Source organism: Tachypleus tridentatus, chromosome 3, assembly GCF_004210375.1.
Source record: "Tachypleus tridentatus isolate NWPU-2018 chromosome 3, ASM421037v1, whole genome shotgun sequence".
Classification (NCBI taxonomy): Eukaryota; Metazoa; Arthropoda; class Merostomata; order Xiphosura; family Limulidae; genus Tachypleus; species Tachypleus tridentatus.
This window is the reverse complement of record NC_134827.1, coordinates 4,305,810-4,329,364: the sequence shown is the minus strand read 5'-3', so window position 1 is coordinate 4,329,364 and position 23,555 is coordinate 4,305,810. Positions and strand designations below refer to the sequence as shown.

Below are 23,555 nucleotides of genomic sequence, written 5' to 3'. Positions count from 1 at the left end.
CTTGAATGCAATTGGGAAGATGAAAATGTTAAATAAGTGGGTTCCGCATGAACTGACTGAAGGTCAACGAAATCAGCGTTATGAGACATGTCATTGATGACGCTTCAAAATATGAACTAATTGGGAATAGAGCTTCTGCCTCATCCACCTTATTTCCTAGGCTTTTGCCCCACAGATTTTCATTATTTCAAGCACTTTGACAACTGTTTGAAAAATAACCGCTTTCAAGACCATGCAGCTGCAGAAGAAGCTTTCAGGGAGTTCATTGACCATATAAACTGATTTATACAGCAGGGCATAAACAGCATCGTTACACGTTGGCAAAGTTGTGTTGTAGCAAATGGTGTTTACTTTGATTAAAGCATGTTTTACAACACTGGTTTATACTTTTCGAAACTTCGCAGTTCAAAAACGACATTTATTTTTAGAGAACCTAATACATTTAATATGCAGTTTGAAACAATCTGATGTCAAATGAGAAAACAACGACAACAAAAAAAATACAGTAAAACATACTTCTTTTCGTGCTGTGGTTTTCAACAAGTGTAATGACATTTAGAACATCGTGTTTGCATTTCACGACATCCAAACTTCCGCAAAATTTCATTTGTTCCTCAACAATGAAATAAATCAGAGAATGTACCTGCTGTGTTGTTTATACCGCTTATATTAAATTATTTATTCGTGGTTTTAAAAGAACCATTTGCTCGCGAAAAAATTAAAATAAAATACATAAGAAGTGTATCCTAAAATAGGATGAAGCTACAACACCCTTTATATCATTGCTACAAGGCTAAATCTGTTACATGTGGCTCTGTTAGGAGATAAAAACGAAGATAATCCTCTTCTGAAAAAGTGGGCGGACAATAGCCGAAACCAGTAACATTGAACGCACAGCTCAAGGTAGTCCTATATGTACTACGTGTGTAGAAAAAGAAATGATAGCTGTAACAAAAACATTGCCAATTTGAAAAACCGCCAAGCTATAAAAAGAACCCAGCCGTATAAAGCAGAGATATCAGACACGCAAGCCAGGTGAGAAGCAAAAATTGAAACAATCTTTTATGTTACTATTACGTTTTATAATTATTATTGTTATAAGATGTGCTATGATGTTCAAACTACTACTATTCTTATCTTCATCCACTGGAATCAAACATGTACGACAAGTTTGAAGAATTAAAGAATGCAACCTTGGCCAATACCAAGTAAATAGGCACAATTATAAACGCTGCGTTTCTTAACTTGGCTTATATGTTTGATATCCCCATTTCATGCAGCTGTGGTCTGTTTTTGTAGTTTGTGTTATTTTCACAATCATAATGTTTTTATTACAGATGTCTAAGACACTATTTATTTCCTCAAAATTATTCAGAATATTGATTATTAAAGTCCACTGTCTCCTAACATCCTTCTTTGAAGTATGGACATTTCATTCCCATATGTTAGCATTCTACTCGACGGAGTAGAATCTTTTAAAATGTTTTTCGTTAACCTAGAACTGAATAGAATAATTGATAAAGTCACATTAGTCATAATCCTAAATAAGTTTAAAAACAACAACAAAGATTACAGTTAAAATAATGGTACTACTATGGACCGTAAAATGCCTCATCCTCTGCCTTATTATCACTTTGCAAATATTTTTATAGGTGGAATTGAAAATTAAATCCTTAATAAAAGTTTTGTCTAATCGCTCTTCAAGAAACGTTATTTTAGTTAAGTATTATAATATCTAGTGGTGTATGGAACTCTCTAGATCTCTGTCGGGGCATAAATATGCGTCGGAAAATTAATTCAACAATTAAAACTAAATTGCGTGCTTGTGAATTTAGTCATAAAGAGCATATAAAGGGCGTTTGTTTACAGTGAACTTATCACAGATTGTATGTAATAACAGAGCAGAGAAGAATACTTGTCGTGTCAATTGTGTTCTAAAGTATTTGAATCATTCTGCGTGGACTTTGACGAAAAAGAGACAATTATTAAAATTTCTGAATACGGCTGTGATAATCAACATTGTAATGAACGTTTGTATATACGTTTGACTTGTTTTAATGTATTATTTTTTAAATAAGTGGACTGTGTGACCTTTGTTTATTATTGACATTTATCGTCAACACCTGCTGTAAAGAATTCGGACCATACATTAAAACTGACACACATCACTTATGCATCAGATTCATGTAATGCTATTTCACAGATTAAGTCATGTTTTTAGAAAGCAACACTAATTTATTCCTGATGAAGGAAATATCACTTTCCAAAAGTTCTCTGGTTATTCTTTATGATCTTAGTTTTGCTTTTGATCCTGCATGCTTTTGAATATTGTAATTGCTTATTCATAGTAAGTACCCCATACTTATAAAAGGCAAATTGAGAATCTCATATGTTATTTAGGAAAGTTTGAACATGGTACAGAATGTCACAAAAATGTTCACACAAAGTGTTTAAAATGCTGTTCATTGTCATGCATCAGCATATAAATTCTATGTCTAAACGTAATTACTGATTTGTTCTTTATACCTTACATGGTGACATACATTTTATTTGAATTACCAATTTTGAATTGTTGGAAGAGAGGGAAATAAACCTGAAGTTAGTTTGTAAGAAAGAAGTATGTAATATAATACAGCTTTTCAACATCAATTGACACAAACAAACTTTTCCGAATAAATGTGTTATTTTCAACATACCTTGGTTTTGTTGAACTATATTTAACTATATTTTAACTATATTAAGTATTATCAATATAAGTTATAAGATGAGTATTTTAAGATGTGCTGTTTCTATTTAATAAAAAAAAACACATTGTATAAAATGGTTTTTAGGCCTACAGTTTAGCTTCCTGGTATTAGGTTTAAAGCCAATGGCTGCAATTTTATAAATAAACCTGTAAAGTTGCCCTGGCATCAACAAGGTATTGTCACATTGCACTTTAGTCTAATTCTTCTATATATATGTATACATGCAAAAGTTATCGCCTGAGTCTGTGGCCAAAGAAGTGTATAACATTCAGGCAATGCATATTATATAATTATAAGAAAAACAACGATATATTTAAAACAATTAGCCAGGCTACCTATTGAAAAATGGAGAGCGTTTACTTTTAAAAACTAAGGGATATACTTCATTTTTTTTGTTGTTTTCCTACTCCAAAGGTACATAATGGATTGTCTGCATCGTGTCCATCGTGGAAATTCGAGCCTCAGATTTTAGTGTTGTAAGTCTGTAAGTCTACCATTTACCCGTCAGGGGATGTTAAAGTTAGTTACAGGATTGTTCATTATTTGATCTCCTTCTTCACACCCCTACAACACACTAGTTAGGCCCGACATGGCCAGATGATTAAGGAACTCAACTCGTAATCCGAGAAGCGAAGATTCGAATACCCGTCACATCAAACATGCTCGCCCTTTCAGCCGTGGGACATTATAATGTGACGGTGAATCCCACTATTCATTGGTAAAAGAGTAGCCCAAGAGTTGGCGGTGGGTGGTGATGACTAGATGTCTTCCCTCCAGTCTTCCACTGCTAAATTAGGGGCGGCTAGCGCAAATAGCCTTCGTGTAACTTTGCGTGAAATTCAAACCGAACAAACAACACACTAGTTCTTTGTACTTCAATTCCCCAAAAGATTAAGAATTTATCAATGCTCTTTTCGGCCTAATATGGTTTTGTCCCAAAACAAGAAAATATCATATTGTTTTGTAGAAACATTTACTGTGTGAGTGTTGAACTAACTGTTGATTAACCTTTCCATAACTATTTTGAAAGGTTATAAATATGTATTAATCCCTTTGCTTAAGTTCAAGTTACACATGGCATTGGATATCTCATAGAAGTTTATATCATTTTAACCTTGCGGCTACGCCTTGAAGTAAATCAAGTCCGTGTCAGTGTTGCACAGATACTTGTAAAAGGTGATTAAGTTAACATAGTATAACATTTAGGGACAACAAGGGACATATTGATCCATTTCGTCTGTTTCATCCTCCAAGCCAAATAAAAACTATTAAATAACAAAAATTTAAACCACTCCTTATCATTTATATATCTAATAAGGTTTCTTGTAAACGCATTCAAATTTACTGCCTCCACAACATTCGAATGCAATCCATTTCATAAGCCAACTTTTCTTGATAAATGAAATTTTGAACTGAAGATGGCGTCTACCTTGCATAAATCTGTACTTGTGTCCCCTAGTTTTATAATTTTCGCTGTTAAGTATGAAAATGTTGATGTATCAACATTATCAGTTACTTTTATAATCTTAAATGCTTCAATCAAATCTCCTGTAACTCTTATTTTCTTAAGAGAATTTTAAGGATCTTAATCTCACTTTATATGAATACCACTTCATCCCAGATATGATTTTAGAAACTCTCTTGTGAACCTTTTCTTTCCTAAGTTAAGGAGCCCAAGACTGAACACAGTATTCCAAATGTGACCTAACCGGTCACATATACAAGGAAATTATAACCTCTTTAGACTTCCATTTAATATTTCTGTAGATACAACCTAAAATCCTACTTACTCTACCACGAGCAACAGCATAATGCTTGGATGGCTTAAGAGATTGATCAACCATTACACTAAGATCCTTTTATTTTCTTGACACTCTTAAGGTTATTCACACCCTAATTGTACTTATAATTATGATAACCCACATGCAATATCTTGCATTTATTACAATTAAAACCCCTGTGCCATTTATTTGCTCAACTCACTAAATGATCTAAATCATTTTGTAAGGCAGCATCATCTTTTTTACAACCAGTTACACCCAAGACATTGATATCATCAGCAAATTTAAGTAATTTATAGACCATTCCTTCACGTACACCGCTTGCAATATTAATCCAATTTGACTGAACTCCATTCATAACAACCTTCTGTTTTCTTCCATCAAGCCATTATTTTATTCAGTTAGTTAATTTATCCCCCACATATGTAGAAAAGTTTTACAAGCTCTTTACGTAGCAATTTGTCAAATTCTTTCTGAAAATCTAGATACACCAAATCTATCCTTACCCTCATTTACCTATGCAATAACGTTTTTCAAATATGTCAAAATATTTGTAAGGTAAGATTTTTTCCTTAGTGAAATCATGTTGACTGTCTAATAAAATTCTAAAATTTGTTAAATTACTTTGCAAAGTATCTTTTTATCAGATTTTTGAAGACTTTTTCACAAATGATGTAAGATTAAATAGGCCTATAATTACTGGGACAACAACCGTTACCTCTCTTGAAGATAGGAGTGACATTAATTAATTTCCAATCTGTTGATACTTGCCCACTATTCAAGGACTTATAAAAAAAATTGTGGCAAGCTGCTTACATATTCAATACTTGACCTACTTTAAAACCCTCAAGGAAATATTATCTTACCCAGGAGCTGAATCATTCTTAAACTTTCCAATTTCGTTTTAACAAGCTCAGAATTTATGTAACTGTTTTGTTCAATTTTATTTTCATTAATCATTCGTTCAAAATGAGGAATGCTGTTTAAATCTTCATTAGTAAAAACTGAAAAAAGTAAAATTTAGTAATGTATTCATTTCATAATCATCATGTACAAAGCTTTCTTTGTCATTACTAAAGAGTCCTATCCCCATCCTAACATTTAATAATTCTTACTATTAATTTTTATGTTTTCAACCAAATTTTTCATACAACTTCTTGAAGTCCTAATTTTCTGTTTGATCAACTTTCTCGATCTTCTATAATCTTCTAAATATATCATGTTACCAATCAACTTAAATTTCTCATGTTTTTCTTTAATTTTATCTCTTATACTCGTGAGACAAGTTGTTTTTTACTTACAGCTACCCTTTTCTATCTGTAAGGAGTACATATGTTTTAAATATTGAAATATATTTCTTAAATATTTTCCATGTTTGTTTAGTGTCCCCAAATAACTCAGTTGCCTAATTCACAACACAATTTTTTTTGCTTTATTCAAAATTTGCTTTTTCGAAATTGGGAATCAAAATATAATTATTTCTGATTTCCGTATGTAGTAAAATACAAATCTAATAAGCAGTGATCAGTTGTATCTAGATGTTTCCCAATTTCCACTCTCTAAACAATTTCCCCATTAAAAGTTAACAATAAATCTAAAATAGCTTTATTATTAATAGGTTCCTTGATCAGTTTGTGAAGCAATCCATCTTTAACAATTTCCAGAAACCTTTCTCCCTTATGGTTTGAATCTAGCATTTCCAAATAAGTATGTCTGAAATTAAAATCATCCATAATTATGAATTAATTAATAGCTGAGATCTTAATCTCACTGTAAAGTTTCTAATTTCATCATTTTCATCTGATGATTTGTAACAAATTCTTACTAAGTAAATATTTGGGTATTCATTAACAGAAACCCAAATGGATTCAATCTCCTTGCTTTTATCCTTAATATTTTGAACTTTAACAGGATGTAACTCACACTTTACATATATAACCACTCCACCCTTTCTATTTACTATTATGTCTCTATTAGATAACAAATAACCAGGTATTTCAAGCAAACGTTCGCCATCAAAATCGTCTACATTTAACTATCTTTGATTTATTTCCATTATATTAAAATCTTCTATTTATACCAGTGCCCTAAAACCCCCATTTTATTCCTTATAATTCTAGTATTACAATAGTAACTATTAAGCTTACTGTTGTAACTACTTTTATATTGATTTCCTATGCTAAATTTTCTTCTAATCTCAATGTTTCTTTCATTTAGTTTATCTTTGCCTTCACCATTGTTTAGTCCTAGTTTAAAATTTCTATTAGTAGAAATATCCTTTCCTATTTAAGTGTAAATCATCCATTCCATAAAGTGTCCTCTTCCCACAGAACTGATCTCACAATTCCAGCCAATTAACCTGCTTATCCTTACGTATTAGCATTTAGCCCTTGTAACCGACTCAAAATTTCATCTTCACGGTTAATTCTTGGCAGTATTCCTGACACAATTACTTTATGGCTTTTATTTTTACAACCCTTTGTACTTATTAATTAGGATCGGCATAGCAAGGTGGGTTAAGGCGTTCGACTCGTAATCCAAGGATCGCGGGTTCAAATCCCCATCGCACCAAACACACTCGCCCTTTCAGTCGTGGAAGCGTTATAATGTTACGATCAATCCCACTATTCGTTGGTAAAAAGGTAGCCTAAGAATTAACGGTGAGTGGTGATGACTAGCTGCCTTCCCGCTAGTCTTACACTGCTAAATTAGGGATGGCTAGCGCAGATAGCCCTCGTGTAGCTTTGTGCGAAATCAAAAGAAAACAAACAAAACAAACTTATTAATTAGCTCATTCTGACTTACTCTTCCTCACATCGTTAGCCCCTACGTAGATAAGAACGACTGTATCGTTGCTCTCCCCTTCATTATATCTCTCGCTCTGTCTGTTGTCTTCCACTTGTGCCCCAGGGTAGCATAACCTAACTCTTTTATCCCTATATGCCCCATAGACTATTCTATTCACATGCATTGTCAAGGAATCATCTATATCTATAACCTTTTTAAGTTTATCATCCATATCCATCTCTGTTCCTTTTGCTTTTCCTCAATCCAAAAGCTCCTCGTCTACATTAGCTTAGGGCTAAAATTTGTTGTTCAATGAAATAAGCTCTTTACAGTTACGTTAGAGATGTTCTCTCTTGAATAACTAAGGATTGTGAATACCACTTTAGGTCCTCTTGGTATGAATTGAAAGAGCAGTATAACATTATTATTTTTTCTTTGTATGAACGTTTTTGCAAACCTTCTTTTTTCACCTCATCAGGAGTTAGAATTCAACCCATTAGCAGCCAACCAGTATGCTATGATAAATTTTCTTCTGAATACATATTTTATTTCATGTTTTCACTTATTTTGTTGTTCTTTGCCGTCCAAGTTCATTTTACTCTTCTGCATAAAATTTTGTGCGAAATTCAAAAAACAAACAAACACTTATAAGTTCAAGTATCTGCAGAGCGAAGATCCAGTAATTTAAAACATATGTACTCCTTACAGATAGAAAAGGGTAGCTGTAAGTAAAAAACAACTTGTCTCACGAGTATAAGAGATAAAATTAAAGAAAAACATGAGAAATTTAAGTTGATTGGTAACATGATATATTTAGAAGATTATAGAAGATCGAGAAAGTTGATCAAACAGAAAATTAGGACTTCAAGAAGTTGTATGAAAAATTTGGTTGAAAACATAAAAATTAATAGTAAGAATTATTAAATGTTAGGATGGGGATAGGACTCTTTAGTAATGACAAAGAAAGCTTTGTACATGATGATTATGAAATGAATACATTACTAAATTTTACTTTTTTCAGTTTTTACTAATGAAGATTTAAACAGCATTCCTCATTTTGAACGAATGATTAATGAAAATAAAATTGAACAAAACAGTTACATAAATTCTGAGCTTGTTAAAACGAAATTGGAAAGTTTAAGAATGATTCAGCTCCTGGGTAAGATAATATTTCCTTGAGGGTTTTAAAGTAGGTCAAGTATTGAATATGTAAGCAGCTTGCCACAATTTTTTTTATAAGTCCTTGAATAGTGGGCAAGTATCAACAGATTGGAAATTAATTAATGTCACTCCTATCTTCAAGAGAGGTAACGGTTGTTGTCCCAGTAATTATAGGCCTATTTAATCTTACATCATTTGTGAAAAAGTCTTCAAAAATCTGATAAAAAGATACTTTGCAAAGTAATTTAACAAATTTTAGAATTTTATTAGACAGTCAACATGATTTCACTAAGGAAAAAATCTTACCTTACAAATATTTTGACATATTTGAAAAACGTTATTGCATAGGTAAATGAGGGTAAGGATAGATTTGGTGTATCTAGATTTTCAGAAAGAATTTGACAAATTGCTACGTAAAGAGCTTGTAAAACTTTTCTACATATGTGGGGGATAAATTAACTAACTGAATAAAATAATGGCTTGATGGAAGAAAACAGAAGGTTGTTATGAATGGAGTTCAGTCAAATTGGATTAATATTGCAAGCGGTGTACGTGAAGGAATGGTCTATAAATTACTTAAATTTGCTGATGATATCAATGTCTTGGGTGTAACTGGTTGTAAAAAAGATGATGCTGCCTTACAAAATGATTTAGATCATTTAGTGAGTTGAGCAAATAAATGGCACAGGGGTTTTAATTGTAATAAATGCAAGATATTGCATGTGGGTTATCATAATTATAAGTACAATTAGGGTGTGAATAACCTTAAGAGTGTCAAGAAAATAAAAGGATCTTAGTGTAATGGTTGATCAATCTCTTAAGCCATCCAAGCATTATGCTGTTGCTCGTGGTAGAGTAAGTAGGATTTTAGGTTGTATCTACAGAAATATTAAATGGAAGTCTAAAGAGGTTATAATTTCCTTGTATATGTGACCGGTTAGGTCACATTTGGAATACTGTGTTCAGTCTTGGGCTCCTTAACTTAGGAAAGAAAAGGTTCACAAGAGAGTTTCTAAAATCATATCTGGGATGAAGTGGTATTCATATAAAGTGAGATTAAGATCCTTAAAATTCTCTTAAGAAAATAAGAGTTACAGGAGATTTGATTGAAGCATTTAAGATTATAAAAGTAACTGATAATGTTGATACATCAACATTTTCATATAACAGCGAAAATTATAAAACTAGGGGACACAAGTACAGATTTATGCAAGGTAGACGCCATCTTCAGTTCAAAATTTCATTTATCAAGAAAAGTTGGCTTATGAAATGGATTGCATTCGAATGTTGTGGAGGCAGTAAATTTGAATGCGTTTACAAGAAACCTTATTAGATATATAAATGATAAGGAGTGGTTTAAATTTTTGTTATTTAATAGTTTTTATTTGGCTTGGAGGATGAAACAGACGAAATGGATCAATATGTCCCTTGTTGTCCCTAAATGTTATACTATGTTAACTTAATCACCTTTTACAAGTATCTGTGCAACACTGACACGGACTTGATTTACTTCAAGGCGTAGCCGCAAGGTTAAAATGATATAAACTTCTATGAGATATCCAATGCCATGTGTAACTTGAACTTAAGCAAAGGGATTAATACATATTTATAACCTTTCAAAATAGTTATGGAAAGGTTAATCAACAGTTAGTTCAACACTCACACAGTAAATGTTTCTACAAAACAATATGATATTTTCTTGTTTTGGGACAAAACCATATTAGGCCGAAAAGAGCATTGATAAATTCTTAATCTTTTGGGGAATTGAAGTACAAAGAACTAGTGTGTTGTTTGTTCGGTTTGAATTTCACGCAAAGTTACACGAAGGCTATTTGCGCTAGCCGCCCCTAATTTAGCAGTGGAAGACTGGAGGGAAGACATCTAGTCATCACCACCCACCGCCAACTCTTGGGCTACTCTTTACCAATGAATAGTGGGATTCACCGTCACATTATAATGTCCCACGGCTGAAAGGGCGAGCATGTTTGATGTGACGGGTATTCGAATCTTCGCTTCTCGGATTACGAGTTGAGTTCCTTAATCATCTGGCCATGTCGGGCCTAACTAGTGTGTTGTAGGGGTGTGAAGAAGGAGATCAAATAATGAACAATCCTGTAACTAACTTTAACATCCCCTGACGGGTAAATGGTAGACTTACAGACTTACAACACTAAAATCTGAGGCTCGAATTTCCACGATGGACACGATGCAGACAATCCATTATGTACCTTTGGAGTAGGAAAACAACAAAAAAAATGAAGTATATCCCTTAGTTTTTAAAAGTAAACGCTCTCCATTTTTTCAATAGGTAGCCTGGCTAATTGTTTTAAATATATCGTTGTTTTTCTTATAATTATATAATATGCATTGCCTGAATGTTATACACTTCTTTGGCCACAGACTCAGGCGATAACTTTGCATGTATACATATATATAGAAGAATTAGACTAAAGTGCAATGTGACAATACCTTGTTGATGCCAGGGCAACTTTACAGGTTTATTTATAAAATTGCAGCCATTGGCTTTAAACCTAATACCAGGAAGCTAAACTGTAGGCCTAAAAACCATTTTATACAATGTGTTTTTTTTTATTAAATAGAAACAGCACATCTTAAAATACTCATCTTATAACTTATATTGATAATACTTAATATAGTTAAAATATAGTTAAATATAGTTCAACAAAACCAAGGTATGTTGAAAATAACACATTTATTCGGAAAAGTTTGTTTGTGTCAATTGATGTTGAAAAGCTGTATTATATTACATACTTCTTTCTTACAAACTAACTTCAGGTTTATTTCCCTCTCTTCCAACAATTCAAAATTGGTAATTCAAATAAAATGTATGTCACCATGTAAGGTATAAAGAACAAATCAGTAATTACGTTTAGACATAGAATTTATATGCTGATGCATGACAATGAACAGCATTTTAAACACTTTGTGTGAACATTTTTGTGACATTCTGTACCATGTTCAAACTTTCCTAAATAACATATGAGATTCTCAATTTGCCTTTTATAAGTATGGGGTACTTACTATGAATAAGCAATTACAATATTCAAAAGCATGCAGGATCAAAAGCAAAAACTAAGATCATAAAAGAATAACCAGAGAACTTTTGGAAAGTGATATTTCCTTCATCAGGAATAAATTAGTGTTGCTTTCTAAAAACATGACTTAATCTGTGAAATAGCATTACATGAATCTGATGCATAAGTGATGTGTGTCAGTTTTAATGTATGGTCCGAATTCTTTACAGCAGGTGTTGACGATAAATGTCAATAATAAACAAAGGTCACACAGTCCACTTATTTAAAAAATAATACATTAAAACAAGTCAAACGTATATACAAACGTTCATTACAATGTTGATTATCACAGCCGTATTCAGAAATTTTAATAATTGTCTCTTTTTCGTCAAAGTCCACGCAGAATGATTCAAATACTTTAGAACACAATTGACACGACAAGTATTCTTCTCTGCTCTGTTATTACATACAATCTGTGATAAGTTCACTGTAAACAAACGCCCTTTATATGCTCTTTATGACTAAATTCACAAGCACGCAATTTAGTTTTAATTGTTGAATTAATTTTCCGACGCATATTTATGCCCCGACAGAGATCTAGAGAGTTCCATACACCACTAGATATTATAATACTTAACTAAAATAACGTTTCTTGAAGAGCGATTAGACAAAACTTTTATTAAGGATTTAATTTTCAATTCCACCTATAAAAATATTTGCAAAGTGATAATAAGGCAGAGGATGAGGCATTTTACGGTCCATAGTAGTACCATTATTTTAACTGTAATCTTTGTTGTTGTTTTTAAACTTATTTAGGATTATGACTAATGTGACTTTATCAATTATTCTATTCAGTTCTAGGTTAACGAAAACATTTTAAAAGATTCTACTCCGTCGAGTAGAATGCTAACATATGGGAATGAAATGTCCATACTTCAAAGAAGGATGTTAGGAGACAGTGGACTTTAATAATCAATATTCTGAATAATTTTGAGGAAATAAATAGTGTCTTAGACATCTGTAATAAAAACATTATGATTGTGAAAATAACACAAACTACAAAAACAGACCACAGCTGCATGAAATGGGGATATCAAACATATAAGCCAAGTTAAGAAACGCAGCGTTTATAATTGTGCCTATTTACTTGGTATTGGCCAAGGTTGCATTCTTTAATTCTTCAAACTTGTCGTACATGTTTGATTCCAGTGGATGAAGATAAGAATAGTAGTAGTTTGAACATCATAGCACATCTTATAACAATAATAATTATAAAACGTAATAGTAACATAAAAGATTGTTTCAATTTTTGCTTCTCACCTGGCTTGCGTGTCTGATATCTCTGCTTTATACGGCTGGGTTCTTTTTATAGCTTGGCGGTTTTTCAAATTGGCAATGTTTTTGTTACAGCTATCATTTCTTTTTCTACACACGTAGTACATATAGGACTACCTTGAGCTGTGCGTTCAATGTTACTGGTTTCGGCTATTGTCCGCCCACTTTTTCAGAAGAGGATTATCTTCGTTTTTATCTCCTAACAGAGCCACATGTAACAGATTTAGCCTTGTAGCAATGATATAAAGGGTGTTGTAGCTTCATCCTATTTTAGGATACACTTCTTATGTATTTTATTTTAATTTTTTCGCGAGCAAATGGTTCTTTTAAAACCACGAATAAATAATTTAATATAAGCGGTATAAACAACACAGCAGGTACATTCTCTGATTTATTTCATTGTTGAGGAACAAATGAAATTTTGCGGAAGTTTGGATGTCGTGAAATGCAAACACGATGTTCTAAATGTCATTACACTTGTTGAAAACCACAGCACGAAAAGAAGTATGTTTTTACTGTATTTTTGTTGTCGTTGTTTTCTCATTTGACATCAGATTGTTTCAAACTGCATATTAAATGTATTAGGTTCTCTAAAAATAAATGTCGTTTTTGAACTGCGAAGTTTCGAAAAGTATAAACCAGTGTTGTAAAACATGCTTTAATCAAAGTAAACACCATTTGCTACAACACAACTTTGCCAACGTGTAACGATGCTGTTTATGCCCCTGCTGTATAAATCAGTTTATATGGTCAATGAACTCCCTGAAAGCTTCTTCTGCAGCTGCATGGTCTTGAAAGCGGTTATTTTTCAAACAGTTGTCAAAGTGCTTGAAATAATGAAAATCTGTGGGGCAAAAGCCTAGGAAATAAGGTGGATGAGGCAGAAGCTCTATTCCCAATTAGTTCATATTTTGAAGCGTCATCAATGACATGTCTCATAACGCTGATTTCGTTGACCTTCAGTCAGTTCATGCGGAACCCACTTATTTAACATTTTCATCTTCCCAATTGCATTCAAGTGGTTGGCAGTGCTTGATTTGCTTGTGCCTAGCTTTTCTACAAGCTCATGTACTGTCCCAAGTGTTTTTCTTAATATGTTTTTATTTAAAGATGACTTCCTTCCACGACCTTCGTGGTCTTCAAGATTTTCATCTCCATGTCAAAATATTTGGAACCAACGTTAAAATATACGTTCAGTAACAGATTCATGGCCGAATGCCCGGTTGATGTTTCGTGTAGTTTTGATAGCTTTTTGTCAGAGTTTGAAGTCATAGAGGTAAATCAGACGAAAGTCCTTCTTGTCCATGCTGCCTCAGGGGTCGCGAAACTTACTCTGAATAGAGTTGAAACAACACACAACTAAGACACCTTGTAAGCGACAAACATTAGATTAAACCAACCAACGATAAATTACTCAGTATTCAGCTTCTAAATGTCATCGTGAGAATTCCGACATTTATTATTGGACAACCTAATAGAAATGATGTGCTTTTGGAGAGCGTAGTTTAGACGTGCAAACAACCCCAGTAACAGGAATGTATAAAGAATCGCTGATCGTTTTCCACCAACGTTTTTAGATATCTCGGCACTCGGAACAACTGCTCTTCTATATAAGAAATACGATTGAAGGGATGCCTTTTGTGTGATGAAAAACATAAGTTAATAATATTTCAGTAGCCATAATGATGCTAGACATGAAAGGACGACCAGGACTGCCGAGTTTATGAACTTTCAGTTTATCAGTTTGGATGGTTACTCATTAATGGTGGTTGTTAGGTAATTATTTAGTTGTTTGTAAAAAATCAGTTCTGTATCACATGGTTGGTAATATGTGTCAGTTTTGTGTTTATGAAGTAAAACAATCACTCCACCTTTATCAGTAGGTTTCATAATAGTAGTACTTGCATTTAATGAAGACTTACAAGCCATTATATCTTTAGGTTTGGAATTCTTGGAAATGTTTCTGAAATATTCCAATTAGTGTGTCATTTCTTTCTTAACAGCTTTAATGTGGGTTTCTAGGGAACTTCGCTATTTGTGGAAGGTGTCTACATGTAGATTTTCCTTAAAAATTGAACAGATTTTACTGATTGCAAGAGAACAGAGTTTGCCATGAAAAAATTCATGAAATCTCGATTTTTTGAAGAATTCGTGAAGATCAAAAATATATTAGGATTTGTTAACAAAGTTTTTTGGTGCAACAAATATTGATTTCTTTACTGAAAACGATAACTTTCGCAGTAGAAAGAGACCTATTTGAAAAATTAACGATGGAAATAGTTAAGTGCTCTGCATGGGCTGTAGTATTCTTGAAATCATTAGTTTCGTAGCAAGAACAAAGTTTAAGCAAGTAATAGCACGAATATTCGTATCTGTATTCAGGATTTGTAAAGAATTCATTATCCTGTATCTATTTTAATATTGATGGTTATTTAAGTTAAAATTTTATTTAGAAATGTGCATAACTTCTACTGTTAAACCTGTATTGCGAAATTTCCACCTATTCACTAAACTTGTAGAATATTTTCAAGTGTAAGAATCAATAATATATGTATGTACGTGTAGTGAATCATCAAATATATTTGTGCAGGCTGAAATTTCTAGAAACTCTCCTCACGACTATAAATGTAACTAACGCGACGCGTCAAGCGATAGTATATATTACTGGTTTGCTGTAGTTGGGATACTATAAACCTCAGATACTATAACTGCGATTGATATAACGATACCATAAGGTATTTGACCAGGGACGTTTATAGATTTTGAATATTACAAACTATTTAACTTCAATGATTACACATCAAACATTAGTATTTTTATGAAAATTTTATATAACTAAAGCTATAGAAAACTCTGCGTTTGGCGGGATAAAGAAACAATGTAGAACCTAGCTCCTTGTTAAGTGAATTGTACCTTCATCAACTCCAAATTAATTTGCTCATCAGCAAATGTTGAGACATAAATGAGGACAGTATCATGAGTGTTAATTTATAGGTTAATTACAAAATTAATTAAAGAGGCCAAAATTCGCGGACAAATGTAAAATGTCACCGCTATACAGTCCCAGTATAGCCAGTTTAGATATCAGAAAATCGTGAGAATTGCATAAAAATCGAAAAACTGTCTATGTAATTATTTTGGATCTGTAATAATGTATCCTTGTAATAAATCCCATGTCATTTGGTTAACAAATGTGAATAATTTTACGAAAACCTTAAATTGTACTGTCTTCACCGAAAAAGTGAGCAAAAAGCAAAAACTTCTACAGTTTTATATATCTCTTTCTGGGACCTTTGTACCGAATTCCATGGACTTTGGTCGAAACAAATATTTCGTCAAAACCACTAAAATACGTGGGCTTGTTTTGGAGCCTGAGAAAATGACAACATTTTACTCAAGTTCATTTTACTCTTCTGCATAAAATTACTGGATCTTCGCTCTGCAGATACTTGAACTTATAAGTGTTTGTTTGTTTTTTGAATTTCGCACAAAGCTACTCGAGGGCTATCTGTGCTAGCCGTCCCTAATTTAGCAGTGTAAGACTAGAGGGAAGGCAGCTAGTCATCACCACCCACCGCCAACGCCTTAACCCACCTGGCCATGCCGGGCCAGGTTGAGCTGACTTGAAGTTTACAATGGTGAATTTTGCTACATCAAACCATTATTTTTGCTTACTGGTTGCCTTGTTTCTGAAATATAACAAATAAGGAAAGGATTCTAGAAGATAACTCAGGGAAAAACTGCTTTGGCCAGACTCAAGTAACTGTGTGAATTTATAATGACCGTGGTAAAGACCTCGGCCAGTGGAGTTTGGAGCTAATGTCAGAGGATGAATCAAGGAAAAAGAGCATACAGTAAAGTTTATGGATCTAGTCCTGATATCGCTATCCCCAGAATCTGGATCTCCCTCGCGCATAAATCGACAAAGGTCCAATACCTAATTTCATTTTATTTTTTGACGAAGGGAGAATGCTCATTGACACTCATATCTACTAAAGTTGTGACACACGTGAACATGATGTTAGAGGGACGTTTAGCGGTACCTCGAGGAAATACACAATATCATCATCCATGGAGATGTTTTTCAGAGTCCCCTTCATCCCGTAAATCCTGATAAAATAAGAAAAAAAAAGCCAGTCACGGGATCAGTAGCCATCAGAATACTTACTGTGTCCAATACCCTGTAGTTGTTGATACCAGTTCTGAATACTATTCTTGAAAGTATAAATATGGCAACAATGGATTGTTGTCTTCATTACAGCCAGAGACAAGATGCAGAGTGGATGAAGGCTTGAGCTCTGATGTAGTGTATCAAAGACTGGCTCCAGGGCAATCCTATAACGAACACTAGCGTTTGGTATCGGGGGATACTGCTAATATTATACAGGAAGACTGACTCTATGGCCACACTCATAATGAACACTATAACTTGTTGTAAGTGAACGTTTCTATTATCGCACACATTTTCAAGTAGATTGGAAATTGTTACCTTTAAGAATTACAACATGTGAAAAAAACCCGGAGGTAACAGTGACACGGGATGACACTCTCGTTATACGCTGAACTATGCAAAATAAACCCTGAAAACAAGAATGCCGGGATAAGGGAGAAAAGGATTTTTTTTCCTTTTATCAGTTGGCGTATTTTTCTCTCATTCACCACACCACTGATAAATCATGTTTTAAAAAGACATGTTTATTTACCAGTAAAAAGAAATAGATAACTATCTCAGCCACGTAGACGGACATTGAATTCATGCTTCGTGTTGTGAGCGCTAGAAGAAGTATATATTGTAACACCTACAGTGAAGATCCGCTGACTATGGTCACAAGTTTAGTGTTGCAAGCGCTCGTTCAAGCGCTCACCACTTTTTGTCTTGCTTACATTTTTGCTTCCTCTGGCGACAAACAATGGTGAAATACGGGTTACTTTTGAAAGTCATTTTAGAGCAGATTTTACATTCTATAGTCGAACTTTGTAAAGGTGTACGCACTGTACTTTCCTTTTCCCATCCATGCCACTGAGAAGATTACCTTTAGAAGTGCATTTTTTATTGCTAAACGAAGAATAAGAAAATAAATTTTGAAATTTACTGGAAATTTCACGCAACCTTAACAAAAAGTAGGCAAAACTAGTGAATAATAATTTGCCACTCTGTTTTAGAGGTGCGTAATGTCCAGGATAAAGCAGAACATTTGACATTTGTAATTTTAAAAGGAAAGTAATAAGTACGCATATTTTTATGCATAATGAGAAAACGATGTAAACGGTGATATTTTTCTTCTTTTGCTTTTTACGTTAGGTACAAAACTTCGGTTTTGTTTGATGTATAAGTAATTTACGATACATTGATTTTAACATTTGTGACATGAGTTTTTTTGGTTTTGAATTTCGCGCAAACCTACACAAGGGCTATCTGCGCTAGCCGTCCCTAATTTAGCAGTGTAAGACTAGATGGAAGGCAGCTAGTCAGCGCCACCCACCGCCAACGAATAGTGGAATTGACTGTCATATTATAACGCTCCCACGACTTTCAGGACGAGCATATTTGGTGCGACGGGGATTCGAACCCGTGACCTCTGATGACGAGTCGAGTGCCTTAACCACCTGGCCATGCCGGGCGTCACATGAATTATGACAGACATAAATTCATACTGTGAATATGCAATGAGGTAGTGGAATTAAATATTTTATATTTCACAGGTAATATATTACATGATTTTTTATAGTTCTTAAAATGCGTTATGGATTATTATAACACACTTTAACAGGCCTATAAGTATTTATATATAAACCATTTGTAATTCATAATCGTGTTTCCAGTTTTTGTTTGTTATTGATATGTTTTCATTATGGCAACTCCAAGTAAGCACGTTTTGTTTGGATCTCCCTGTACGATCGCACTTGATTATCAGATGCAATAAAACATTAAGAATATGTTTGGTAACCTGTATTGAACTAGGCAGGAGTGATGTGTCTAAAGTATATTTAGTTGTATTGTAATGTTTCACCACGGAATGAGCCAAAGTCTACATTTGCCCTAGTGTTGTGAAATAAGTGTGGAATATTGAAAATGTGCTTCCATTGAGTATTTAGTTATACTGGAGTCCATTACGGGTTTCGCATAAATTTGCATTATTTTAAACCAAGAATATTTCACTTTTATAAGGGTGACTTATAAAATTATGTACATTTATACAAAAATGCAGGTAGCTATTCGAATGACCTTGATTTCACCTTTATATCATGACGTCATGTTAGGTGACAAATGGCCTCCAATATATCTAAACATCCTATGCCTGCAGATTTTCAAAATTTCTTACCCACTTCACAACAATAGGAAAAGTCAGGACCTTAAATACAGATACATATAAATGTACAATATTTGTGCTTAGGATGGATAGACGGTTTGGTCTGTTTTTGAATTTCGCACGAAACTACAAGAGGGCTATCTGTGCTAGCCGTCCCTAATTTTGCAGTGTAAGACTAGTGGGAAGGCAGCTAGTCATCACCACCTATTGCCAACTCTTGGGCTACTCTTTTACCAACGAATAGTGGGATTGACCGTAACATTATAACGCCCCAGGACTGGAAGGGCGAGCATGTTTGGTGTGACGGGGATTCGAACCCTCGACTCTCGGATTACGAATGGGGTGCTTTAACCATCTGGGCATGCCGGGCCCTTAGGTAGACGGAATGTGGCAATTGCAGATTCGTTATACCTGATATTTAAAGGAAATACGAGACTGCATTGACTTAGATTTATTGATAATAGCAATTTATTTCTTGGAGGGGACATAGCTACATAGGAATTAACGTTTTGCACAAAAAACAACTTTGATCCGAATACAGAGACAACAATAGACAACACTTCTACCCCTAGAGTTTTGTGCTAATCTGGTATTCTAGTTTCGTTATTCTCGTTCTAGGTATTAAATTATTTCTTCTTGTAGCACTCTCCCTGTCTTCCATATCCCGTCTTACATGCACAACCTATACCTTAATATAATTATTTTGATAAGTTTTTCGTGTTTAATAGGAAATATTTAATGAATTCATCGTATTACGTTGAAAGTATTGCTCATTTTATAATCGTTAAATCTGTGGACTACTAGCGAACGCCAATGTTCGATAGACATAAACATTCCTTTTTAAAACATTGTTTATTGAGTTTCAAGTAAAGTGACACATTGCTTAAATGATTATAAAAAATCAGGGAGGGAAAGTTTTGTTTGTTTGTTTGTTTGTTTTGGAATTTCGCACAAAGCTACTCGAGGGCTATCTGTGCTAGCCGTCCCTAATTTAGCAGTGTAAGACTAGAGGGAAGGCAGCTAGTCATCACCACCCACCGCCAACTCTTGGGCTACTCTTTTACCAACGAATAGTGGGATTGACCGTCACATTATAACACCCCCACAGCTGGGAGGGCGAGCATGTTTAGCGCGACGCGGGCGCGAACCCGCGAATTACGAGTCGCACGCCTTATGCGCTTGGCCATGCCGGGCCAGGGAGGGAAAGAGAAGAATGTTTATTAAACTATCTTTTTTCTTCTTTTTTAGAGAGTCAACTTGTCCGAAAAACGCCACCTTCTTATTCTGACGGGGTGTATATGATAGCCGGCAGAGATAGACCTAGTCCTCGAGTAGTCAGCCAGTCGGTATTCAAGGGTGATGATGGTATTCCATCAGAGCGGAATCTAACAGCTTTGTTTTCGTTTTTCGGTAAGAGATGCGAGCAGGCAAAATTTACTTCATTTGTTGACTCATTCCGTCTTAGCTTTAAAACTTCGTTATAGATCATATTTGTAATGACTATATTTGTGGCGGGAATGTCAATAAACTGGACATTGGCAAGAGCGTAGTCAACAGACTGAACAGCTAATATTATTTTCCACTGGCGGAAATTCAATTCTAAAAGTTCTGTCTGAAAAAAATACTTCATACATGTGTGTGTGTGCTTTCCTCATAGCAAAGCTACTTCGTGCTATCTAATATCTACCGAGGGGAATCGAACCCATGATGTTAGCATTGTGACTCCGAATGTTTACTGCTGTCCCAGTGGGGGACTACTTCATATATATCTGGAATGGCATTAATTTCTGAAGTATGATAATCAATATATGACGGGCCTTCATGAAAATTTTGATTCGCATCCAATTTAGAGTTCTTGTTGAAAACGGAAGGAAAAAGGACTGACCTTTTACGAAAAAAAAGAACAATGAGATCTTGAGGGCTATTTTTCGAACGGCAAAAATCTATATCCAGAATGTCATAGGCAGTTTACAGGGCAAAAATAGTTGTCTTGTGTAATTCATTTAAAAAAAAAAATTGTTTCGAAATTATCCGTGACAAATTACAGCCCATATCGCTTTATTGGTAAAAATAACGAAATGGAAGTGTAATAATCTATGTTTTTGTACAGATATAATTACTTCCCTTATAGTTAATAAACAATGAAATAGTTACATATTATTGTATCGTAATATTTAATATTAATATTTTTGTTTCGGGTTTATTTTTTAAGTCCAAAACTTTACGATGGTTTGTTAAATTTGTGTGTTAAATTTCGATTCAACTTGTTTATGTACCTTTAACTCCTACAGCAAATGATTTAAAGAAACAACAACTAAGCAAACAAAACTGGAAATAGTGTCTACATTATTTTCTCAAATTACAAATCCTTATTATGACTCCATGTCTACAGTACTTATCAATTTTAGTGGAGTCAAAATAGGGATTTGTAGCTTGAGCTGTGGGGGCGTTATAAAGTGAAGCACCATTACACTATTCGTTGATAAAAGACTAGCCCAAGAGTTGGAGGTGGGTGGTGATGACTAGCTGCCTTCTCTCTAGTCTTTTATCAGGGATGGGCAATTCCATGGCCACTGGACACATGTAGCCAGCTCGAGTTTACGAACCAACATTTTCCATCATTTATTTTTATCGCAAATTTGGTAATCAGCAACTACAATGTCTCATGTCATCGATGATGTCACGCACTTCATCACTGCCACTGACTCCGCCAATTTTGTAACGTCAGTCTGGTTTAGATGTTTGTTATCGAATGTGCGTTGTTTTGCATGCGGTTGCAAACATATTTTTTATTGTGCAACTTTCAAATGTTTAAATATATTTTGAATGAAAGTATGGAGTTGAAATTTGCAGTGATTGAAGCAAATAATAATCCAATGTGTCTTTTGTGTAACAAAGATTTAGGAACAATGAAGTATACAACCTTTTAACAATTTTCACAACGAATTTGATGTAAAATTTCCAGTTGATAGCAAAAATCGTATGAATACAATTAGCCGTCTAAAAGCACAACATCATGAACGAAAGAAAGGCCTAAAAAGATTTTTATCATCGACAGAACTAGTTACGTTGGCTAGCTATAAAGTAGTTTGGATTCTAGCTCAAAAAAAGAAATCATTTTTTGATGCTGAACTAGTAAAAAAATATTGATTGTGGTTATTGAGACTCTGATGGTGAATTATGATTCAAAAATAAAAGATAATATTTTTCAAAATTTGCAATTAAGTCGAAGAACAATTGTTCGCAGAATGCTAGAGATAGCGAAAGACATGGAAAATCAGTTGCTTGAATAACTAAAACACTGTTTGTGTTTTTCTTTAGCACGAGATAAGTCAACAGATGTTAGTGGCCTTTGTGGATTACGAGATCGAACGTGTGGAAAAACATTTTTGAAAAAATTCTTGAAATGTCAAAAAATTTCAACCTGGATTTTAAAAAATTGATTTCTGTCACAACAGACAAAACCGTCTGTTTTCCCGCCATGACTGGGGATAAATTAGGATTTGTTTCTCTTTTGAAAATAATGTGAAGTCCACGCTGCCATATCTGATCACAGCACGAAATTTGATTTTCTTCGTGACGTTAACATTGCCCATTTCTTACTTTCGAAAATCCTCAATACATAAAATAAGTTCGTTTGGTTATATGCTACGTATTTTTCTACTCATAAAAAGGTTCAAACTTCATTTTTATCATAAATTCCATTTTTTAGGCTGTACCATTAATAAACCTCGTGCATTTATAGATATATCTATATTGTTATATTGTAAATGTAATTTCTTTAGGTAATATGTTTCGTGTAGAGAAAATGGAGAACCTGCGAAGTTAATATATGTAATATTATAAAGTGTATTGGTAATTGTATGGTAACTTAAGTTCTGTTTTGAATTTAGCTCAAAGCTACATGAAGGTAACTTAAGAGACGGATTATTATTTCGGTTCATCAAGAAAATATAATATTCAAACAATGCAGAATGATGTGGAAACAGTGTATGTGTATGATGCTTAATGAATGGTTGAAATAAGTTGTGTTGGAATATATTAGGATTTGAAAAATGAAATAGCTGTTTAAAATGCAATCTAAAAAATGAAAAACAGCTCTTTGTTATTTGTAAAAATGCATTAAACGTTTTTCAAATTGGTTAAATTTAACCCCAGGTCAAGTTGTCTCTTCGGAAATTTTGATGGCTGGCGAACCTGGTTGTCCGATCGAGTTTCATAAGATTGAGATCGACAAGTGTGACGACATGTACGACAAGGAATGTCAAGGAGGAAGATATATGCCTTTTCATCGGGCTCTATACGACTCCAAAACTGGCCAATCACCGAATAGCCCAAGAGAACAGGTAAATATTTATACTTTCTTTCAGTCATTGCTTTTAGAGGAATGTTTTACGT

At 33.9% G+C, this 23,555-nt stretch overlaps 1 protein-coding gene across 5 annotated transcripts in view; it reads left to right on the top strand.

Annotated features, from left to right (window-relative positions):
- Positions 1 to 23,555, top strand: part of LOC143246236 (dual oxidase-like) — a 126,311-nt gene that overhangs the window by 39,138 nt on the left and 63,618 nt on the right. For 3 of the 5 annotated variants that reach the window (XM_076492605.1, XM_076492607.1, XM_076492608.1), the window contains exons 3-4: positions 20,406 to 20,567; positions 23,316 to 23,503. In XM_076492605.1, the coding sequence (XP_076348720.1) occupies positions 20,406 to 20,567; positions 23,316 to 23,503 (350 nt within the window). Of the gene's footprint in view, positions 1 to 958; positions 1,036 to 20,405; positions 20,568 to 23,315; positions 23,504 to 23,555 lie in introns of those variants that run through there. The other 2 variants (XM_076492609.1, XM_076492606.1) reach the window with 2 other exon arrangements.